Source organism: Manacus vitellinus, unplaced genomic scaffold (genome assembly GCF_001715985.3).
Source record: "Manacus vitellinus isolate BGI_N305 unplaced genomic scaffold, ASM171598v3 scaffold_6_pilon, whole genome shotgun sequence".
In the NCBI taxonomy this organism is placed as follows: Eukaryota; Metazoa; Chordata; class Aves; order Passeriformes; family Pipridae; genus Manacus; species Manacus vitellinus.
The window spans coordinates 20264344-20273689 of record NW_021940750.1 but is presented as its reverse complement, the minus strand read 5'-3'; the positions used below and the strand labels follow the sequence as shown (position 1 = coordinate 20273689).

Sequence of the window (9346 nt, the reverse complement as noted above, 5' to 3'; positions counted from 1 at the left end):
CTCCAAGAAAGTCTATAAATATCACATATATTATTGCAACCAAAACCAGAGATTCCTAAAACTGATAGAACCTAGACTTAGTTTTTCCTTTATGCCTTTCTTTATCTGTGATGAGGCTTGCCATATGCCCAGTATTGCTCTATTGAGCGCTGAGTCTGCCAGAGACTATCTGCAGGTAGATATTTACACCCATCCAGAATCCCAGCAAGTCCCTGGGCAGGCACCCCAGATCAGCTCACTGAGCTAAATATGCTGTTGACACACACACGACAGGTTCCTCAGCAATGTATGAACAGAGCAGAACAAAGAATAAGCAGGACACAAGACTATCTGCACTGAATTGTCAACTTTGAAATGAAGGTAGAAAACATTCCCCAGGTATATGAAAGCTTTGTTTGAATTGGGAACCTGAGGTTCTTTGTTTCTAGTCCTGATTTTGCCAAAGATTCATTGTGTAGCCCTGGGCACACCACTGCACCTTGCTTTACCCCTCTGTGACACAGCATCTGTGGAGACCAACAAGGAATTACTGTCTATGCCTCAGCTAGGCACAGCCCAGAGGGCTGATCTGAGTTCCTAGGAACTGGACGCACTGTTTTGAAAACTGCTTTTGCTTCTCACCTCACCTGAGGCTCAACCAAAGCTACACTTTTGCAGGCTACACCTGCCATTTCCTCCTTTGCATGCTCTTTCCATGGGACTTGTCAGAAATGAAGATTCCTGAGGTAGCTTTGTCACAGCCAATACACACTGGTGCATCAGTGAGCCAAGAGCTGGCCTGGGCATGCAAAAGCAGCTCATCATTTCTTTTTAACAAGGGCAGTAAAAGGCATGTCCTCTGAGAGCACCAGGACTTGAGAAAGTCTCAAGTCTCGGTCATCCTCCCAGGACTGCAACCAAAACACAGCTGTGGAAGGAAGGTGGGTGAGAACAGCTTGCTGGAAAAAGGCCAGAAGCCAGACACCCACCTCCCCTTCTCCAGCTGGGGAAGGAATTGAAGAGACATGGAAAGAAGTCTCAGTTTATTAAGTATATTGAAGGAAATTAAAGAGACAACTTGATCACTGTGCACATAAATACTGAAGCAAGGAGAAAATACCTGACAGCATGGTTTGATTGGAAAGGTGAAAGCAAGCAGTCTCAGGGAACAGAAGATGAAACTCAAAAACTGAGTCTAGAAATAAAGCAGATTTTAAGCCATAAGGGCAATCATCTATTAAAAACTAACCAGGAGTTTCAAATATACTGTATGCCTTTCTAAAAGACAGGCAAGGCTCAGCCACTGGACTCTGCCATGGCCTATATTATAGCAGGTCAGACTAAATGATCAAAGTTACCTCTTCCTGCCTTAAAATAGATGAGGCTGTCACTTTTTTCAAGCCCTTCTCTCAAACTCTGCTGGGGTATTTGCTGGGCTCCCAAGGTCCCAGACTGGGCACAGACCTGGCCCACATACATCTGCCTCCCACCACAGATTATCCCCATCCAGGGCCCCCAGCCAGAGGGGTGTAGCCAACAGCACCCATTTTTTTCTCTCTCAGAGTGGCTTGTTGGGTTTCTCTGATTTACTAAAGTATTTTAGTTTGCTGAATTTAATTTTTTTTTTCTGGAATGTAGGAAGCATTCTAAATTCTCTTTGTCCAAGAACCATAGGTGTCACAGAAAAATAGATGCTAGCGCAGCTGGGAAGTTTCTGCTCATACCAAAACAGGTTTCTCTGCTCACAGAAAGACATTTGGATTAACCTTCATACACTGGCTTCCCTTCCATCTCACCTAGTTTTCTAGTTACAGGAGAGATTTCTTGGTCGTAAAAAGCTTAGTGTGTCCTTAAGACAGATAAGCCTCCATCATTTTTGTGGCCCCAGACTGGGACCCCACTCTTGTTGGTAGAGTTGTCTGGTTTATCAACTCTGATCTGAAATTCTGCAGAGTACTGAATTCACAGTGAGTTATTTGACCTGTCCTGCTGTCACAAAAATGGAAATGCCGTACTCTATTAGACCGACCAAACAAGCCAAGAACAGCACAGCAAGCTTCCTCCCAAGCACCTGTACTGCCCCCCCCAAAGTATACAGCAAGATTCTCCAATGGGACAAGGCTTTGAAGGACATTGGCTTAGGAAGTAATGTTACTGTTTCCTGCAAATAATGACCACAGTTCTATGGGGATAAGGTATTAACAGCTAAATGGGTTTTTCTTTAGATGAAAATAAGAGTGGGTCACTTGGTTCCAAGGAGACACCCACCAGGGAGTTACCTTTTTTGAGAGCATCAGGCTCCATTCTTTCACACACATGGAATAAACAGTATTTTCTTTGCAAACTACCTATTGCCTGAAGCGATCTCCATTCAAGCTGTGGTTTCATGTGATTGCAAAAGCTAAATGGGGTTATGCCTGGTCAGAATTTAGCTGGGAAACCTCAGGGTAGAAAGAGGTGCTGTAAGAAGTGGTGTTGGCAGTTTAACAGGTGATGCTTCCTGAGTCAACACAGAGGTAATGTTCCAGCAAAGGGGTTAAATTAGCAGGGAAAGGCTGGAGGCTGCTGGATGAAATGTAAACCAGATATCCTGACAACTTGTGGTTTCTGTTGTGAGGAAGATGGTAACCTTGATGTCCTAGTGTATTGGGTCTGGCTGAGATAGAGTTCATTTCCCCCCTAAGCTTCTCTGAACACCATCACTGCAAACCACACTCCATTGGAAGATGGTCCACTCCAGAGAGGCTGGGTTTCCATAGAGGAAAGATCAACCAGTGCAGTTATCTGTAAAGCTGCTATTGAGGTGGAGCAACTGTTCATAAGTTAATATTTTATTGTGTTTAGAATTCTTCATCTCTTTTGAGAACAAAGATTTTTATTACAAAATACCCAAAACTTCTCGCGAGACAGTTTTTTCTGTAAAGCAAGGTCCTATTTATTTTCATGTCTGAAGTAAGGGCTCAAATACAAACAAGTGAATAGAAAATTGAAGTGCTAAACTATTTACAGGGGATGCATGTACGAGATGTCTGTTCTGCCAGTACTCTATGGCAGACTGAGGTGGTCCTCTCTCTCAGACTGTCCCAGGTCCCACTCAGTCACTAGTTCTGAGGACACCTCTGTGAAGAGATGATCCCAATCCCAGCTGACATCATCCTACCAAGAGGAAAAAAACAAACATGCTGAAATGTTACTGGTGACACCCAAAGTTGTCTGAACAATGCCAGACATTCAGTGAAGAGAGAAAGTAAATGGTAACTGCCCTGACCAGGGAAGTCACAGATTCAGTTGGCTAGAACAGGAATACTAGCCAAAATGAAATGTGAATTCCTGCTACAATTTAAAAATGTTGACAGAATTATTTATGTTCCAAAATTCCATAAAGGACAGATTTTTTGATACTTGTTAACATTAGATACACCCTGGCAGGTCATAAAGAGGAGCCATAAAAATCTTTCACCCTTCTGCTGAAGCATATGCAGTTCAAAGCTGCAGAAATCCTTTGCTGCAAGTCCTGAGCTCCTGCCCACCCAGTTGTATTGAGGTTGTTCTGTCCTGCTTTAAAACCCCTCTACCCAAACCCCAAATGCTTTCTGCCTTTGTTCCTCTGTACTGTTCTGTAGAACCACCTGTAGCTCATGGTGGCTACCAAAGGACAATATACAACACAGCATTGTTTCTGCAGGGATCTGTGACAGTACTAGGCCCTTCATATTTTCCTTAGTAGCTCCTTCATGTTGAAGGTGGCCAATCATAGTGATGCCATAAACTCACACTGAGAAAGCACTATATATCTTTAAAATCATCTGCTGGGGAAATGAAACCTTTTACACCTTGGACAAGCTCTCTCTTCTCCACCCCACCAACAAAGGCTTACTATTACAGTCTGAGACACACAAGAAGCTTTTACCTTGTTGGTGTTTCCACAAAAGAAAGACTCACCTCTTGTAGTTCATGCTCTGGAGCCAAAACTTTGGTGAGGAGCTTCAGGTCTACCTCCCCATCCTATGAACACACACAGAGTCAGTCTTACAGACACTGAGAAAGCAGACAGCCTCATTTAACCAGATAGGTCTTGCTAGAGATCAGCACATTTGCCTCATAAGGATCACATACTTTGTCCAGAACAACAGCAGGAGCCTCATCTGAGCAGCAGATACCATAACACATTATTTACAGACACAAACAAGCACAAAAGTCACAATGCAGAGAGGAACAAACTTACAGGCAGACTGCAAGCAGTTTGGATTGCAAAATGCTGTGTATTTTGTGCAGCTGAGTATCACAGTGGAGGATGATGGGCTCCTGAAAGGAGAGGGAGTCACACTGGTCAACCCATAGCAACATTCACTTACCAGAGTCTGAAAGGCAGCGTACTTCATTAAATCTTTGTCCAGGTCTTGGTAGGTCAGCACTCGGTTCACCTGCACACTGCAACCAGAAAGGGTCAAAGAACAAGCTTCAGTCAGTGTGGAAGCACATGTGAGGAAAAGGGTGGCACGAACAATAGTCTGGTGACACCCACCTTGAGTGTCCACATCACCCCTGTAGACTTCTGAGATGGATGTACCCAGACAGAACCATATCTCAGTCAGCAAATGAACAGTCATTGACAAATCTGTGTATCAGGTTGTACACATGCATAAAAATAGAATGTGGAACAACCATGAACTCCCTCAGAGAAACTAGATGCCAAAAAGAAGATCCATAGACTAGCTGCAATGGCTAGAAGGAGGACTGTAGTAAGCCTTCAAATAGCCCCAGCACCATAGCATATCCCATCCCTCCCAATAAGGGTCAACAGAAATCCCAGTCTGTGATCTTGGCAATAGACCCAACAGAGAAGATTTTCCTGATATGTTTAAGACAAAACCCCAAAAACTTTCATTCTTAAAAACTTTCTGGTCTCCCTTGAGCTAACCCCAAGGCTACTCTGATAGCACCTTCAAACAACAGGATTGTACTTTGCAAATTAACTATGCACTTGAGTAAGAAGGATATCCTGTGGAGGGCAAAGCAGCCTACGACCACATGTAATCAAAATGTGTAGGAGACATTTGAGGTTATATAGGCAACTTTAAATCAAGTAATTCCTCACTTTTAAAAGTTTAATTCTGCAATATCAAATATGTTATTCTAATGTAGGTTTTTTATAAAGAGAGAGATTATGCAGTACTTGCTTTTCTGCATAATAGGAAACAAGAAGTTTGCGCTGTTCAGCTTGGAGCCTTGCTGCCACAAAACACAGCACTAAATCCTGCTGAATGGCACTGCTGCCAACATCCAGAGGCATAAAATGGGTTTAATTTCACTAGCCAGTTCACACAGCTGATGAGAGCCTCAAGAGCACCTGGCAGTGCTCTTACCTGGGGGGAGCTGCCACTTGCATGGCCAGGTCTTCCTCCTGGACTTCCTCCAAATCAGGGATCACGGGAATGTCTGCAACAAGAGAAAGCAGCATCAGTAAGTGAGGAGTGTTGTGCTCTGCTCTCCTCTCACTGAAGACAAAGCTTCCCTTGCTTCACAGATATGAAGCAGCCTGTTCCTTATTAAAGGAAAATGCAAAGGAGTTATTTAGCAATAATTAAAAATATATTGCTTAATATTAAAACAAGGTAACAAAAGTTTGAAGCCTGGGGTCACAAGAAATCTTCCAAGAGGACCAGTACGGGTAGAACTCTGTAGGCCATGGACCATGCATTTGAACACAACCGTGAAGCCGCAAGAAGCCGCTTGCACTAAACCCTGCTGCCTACTTGCCATCATCAGCTGGCAGGACTTTGCTTGTTATTGTTATCATTTGCTCAGCCATCAGTCACCAAGACTCTGTTAGAAATGAAATCTGGGGCAGAAACTGAGAGAAGCTATGTAAAACTGCACGTTGAAGAAACTGCTAGTGGGGTCTCAGGCTGTGTAGACCTGTGACCATCCCAAAGGCTGAGGAAGAAAGTGCTAGTGGTCTAGCAGATATAAACACCAAGGAAGATGGATCTAGTTGCATTGTCACAAACCTCTTCATGATTTCCAGTGTGACTCTGGAATGGATGAGGGTCACTGGGTATTCCCAGCACAAGGACTGTGGCTACTCCAGCTAAAAAGGATGCTAGAAACAAAAGAATTGAGGAGAGGAGGAAGAACTGAGTGTACACTGAGTCCTGCTAAAGGAGTAAGGCTCTGAAAGCATTGTATGGTTTGTGATTTTACAAAGTATTATAAAAAGTTAGACAGTAAAAAAGGAGAAGAAGAGAAGGGAAAGTAACTGGAGGCACAAAACAAGAACAGAGTACCCCAACACAGAGCATCTTTAAAGACTGAAGGCCACAAAGGCTCTCCAGAGACCCTGAGCCCACAGACCACGCAGAAGCTGGTGGTTTGGCTCAGGGAAGAGGTTTCACTTGCCTAGTGTACAGGCAGAGCTGGCTCCTTCAGTGCTGGAGTGAGCAGGCTGCTCCTGGCTCTGCCAACAGCCTGGCCATGCTACTGCTGGATGGCAGCAGGCAGCTGGGCCTGGCTTTGCCACTTTTTTCAGCCCAGGCTGAGATGAATATTCAGGAGCTGGAGAGACATTCCCACCTATGGTGCTGAGGGCTCTGGGCAGAGTCTTCCTGAGAAGCCCCTGGTCCAGCCGCCTGTCAGAGCTGTGCAGGCTCTCAGCTGCCCTCCCTTGCTGAATGTCCATCATATTCCCCCACTCGCTGGCCAGGAGGCAGCCCTGGCCCAGCTGCAGCAGGGCACGGGTCAGCCTGGGCCTTGGCGAGGTGGCCATCCAGAGCTGGCCACCCAGTGGGATTTCTCACTAATTGGCTGCCTGGTGGAAGGCTGAGTGGGACAGGGGCTGTCGCAAGAGCCTGGCCACGGCAAAAGGAGTGACAGCTTGGCCAGCCTCAGCAGAGCTGTGCCTTCTAGCTCCCCAGCCGCCTAAGGAGCAGGTGCCTGCGAAGCAGCTCTCCAACTGCAGCAAACTTCCCAAAGACATTTAAAGGGAAACTGCAGCAACAGCCCCCCAGGCTGTGTCCGAGATAGAGGAGGCATGTGCAAGAAAGGCCTCACCTGTGCATGGCTGGGCATTTGAGGCAGATCTCTCCTCCTCTGGTTGAAGGGACAGTACCTGGTAGAAGCTGCTATCCTGCTGGCTCTTCCCTGCAGGGGCTCTCAGCTCTTAGTAAAACTTGTAGCAAAATGCACTTATGGGACAAAAATATCACCATGGACAGATTGACCAGTTGAGGCAGCTGGTAAAACCTGCTCAGTAATAATGTGGGAGAAAGCCCCTTATTGTTGCTTATATAGCAACAAATACCGAGGAGGGAACAGACTGGTGAGACGGGTCCAAGGTAGGGAATGCAGCTCTGTGCAGATGTGCCCTGTTAAGTCCAGGCAAACGAGCAAGGGAATGAGAAACACCTAACCTCTCCTGAGCTAATTTATCCTTTTCATCAGGAGACTATGAATCTTTCCCAGCAAACACAACTAAATTAAGAACTACCTGGGAACAGAGCTGTCTTCACCCCTCAAGCACATTCCCTGTAGCAGGAGAAAGTCAGATCCTTATCCTCTTTTGACAGCAGAAATGTGGAAGGTGTTTGCAGCAAACTGAATTTCTTCACTCAGTTCTCATTTTGGCAGCTATTTCTGGAGTCTTCGCTTCCAAGTTCTGTTTTGGTTTTGTTGATCTCTTTTTGCACTAGAAAAAGCTGTAAACTTAGGGCCTGGTCAGTGATGTCCCCTCTATTTGCAGGTTCCCAAATACTCCTGGGTTCTTCAGTGCTGATTTTGTCTCATTGCCACTGAATTCCATGGAGAGATTTCTAAACCCCTTGCAGAGCGTGACCTCCACTCTATATTAGCAAAATCCAGGTGATCACATAGAAATTCTTTCCAAAAGAAATTCAAGGTTCTGATATTTTATAGACAATCTAAAAATATTTCACACATAAGAGCTGCAAATGCTCTGGAGGCTCCTGCCAGCCCCTCCAACAAAGGCCACCGCAAGCTTGTTCTTACTGCAAAGTGAGGATGCCTTGCCCATCTCTAGGCAGAAGCAATGCCCTTTAGGACTGTCAAGCTGACAGGAAACAGAATGGAAATGTGACAAATTTTAAGAAAATATCAGCTCCCTGTGATAACTGCTATCAGTGGCAAATCAGCCCTGAAATATTTGGGTCTTTATTTCACTTGTTACTCATAATTTCCTCTTCCCTCTGCCAATTCCCACTTCTCCAACAATCCCTCTTCCTTCTCTCTCTGTACAGTTTGCAAAGTGTCTCAGTTCTCAGTTTATCACCCAACCTTTCCCCTCAGTCAGTCTCCAGCTGCCTAATTGTTTTTGTTGCTCTTCTTGGGACTCAGATCTTTTTTCCCTGTAAGCTGTGGTAACACAGCCAAGTCATGGCCTATGTCAGCTGCAAGGCAAAGAAGCACACGGGCTATCGTGCTGCAATAGAGTAGGCATAAGCTGTACTTTTAGTATTGCCATTCGCTGCAGTGAGGCTTTACATACAACATTAGTAGACGCAGAAATGTTCGTGGGACCATGTCCTCCCAGTCTTGTGCTGCATTTTTCCAAAAACAAGGTTATATTACAAACCCCCACTCTGTGTGCTTTGCTCTGTGATCAACATTTTAACTCTCATGTTCAGTGTGGGGGCTTCAGATAATTTTCCATAAACCTGTGTTTTTGGTGCTGAACCTTGACACATACCTTACTGGCCAGGCTCTCATGCTCATGTAGGCAAACCTTAGAAATAACTGCACAAAAGGACACACCAGGTCACTGCAATGAAGTGAACAAATGGCCCGTGCAATGATGAGTGAGCACCACGATGACACAATGGTGAGTGCTAGATGACAAATGCAAACTCCCCTCCACCTCCCAGATGATGGTGAATAAGGGTGAACAAAGAATGAAACCAAAATGACTGTATTCATAGAGAAGTTATGGTGGGGCAGGAGACAGCAGTACCAAATGTTGGCTAACTGGGGAGTTAAGTCACTGCACCAAATTGAGTGTCTCAGAACATCTAAGTTCCAGCATGTAAGTAAGAACGTTTTTACTGCAATAGTTAAACTGAGCTAGGTCTTACACAAAAAGAACTTCATGACTAAATTACAGCAAAGCACCAATTACATAAGGCAGAAGTGTGTGAACGGTAGGAGGAAAAGATGGAGAGGAAAGACTGAGGGTGACCCATGCAACATGCAGATAGTCAAACAATAGGCAAGGAACAGCAGCTTTTCAAGTCATAAAGAAAGGAGGACTTTATGTGTTCATATTAAAGTATATGCAGTAATCATCATCTTTTTTACCTCTTAGCAAATAACTTACTGACAGGCAAAGGTTAACAACCAAAGAATGCAACAAGCAGGA

At 44.8% G+C, this 9346-nt stretch overlaps 1 protein-coding gene across 2 annotated transcripts in view; it reads right to left on the bottom strand.

Moving 5' to 3' along the window:
- Positions 1 to 2889: 2889 nt before the first annotated feature.
- Positions 2890 to 9346, bottom strand: part of IFT43 (intraflagellar transport 43) — a 42720-nt gene continuing 36263 nt past the window's right edge. For both annotated transcript variants that reach the window (XM_029964239.1, XM_029964240.1), the window contains 4 exons: positions 5346 to 5418; positions 4335 to 4410; positions 3922 to 3984; positions 2890 to 3135 (listed from right to left, as the gene is read on the bottom strand). In XM_029964239.1, coding sequence (XP_029820099.1) covers positions 3025 to 3135; positions 3922 to 3984; positions 4335 to 4410; positions 5346 to 5418 — 323 coding nt within the window. In that variant the 3' untranslated portion in view covers positions 2890 to 3024. The remainder of the gene's footprint in view (positions 3136 to 3921; positions 3985 to 4334; positions 4411 to 5345; positions 5419 to 9346) is intronic.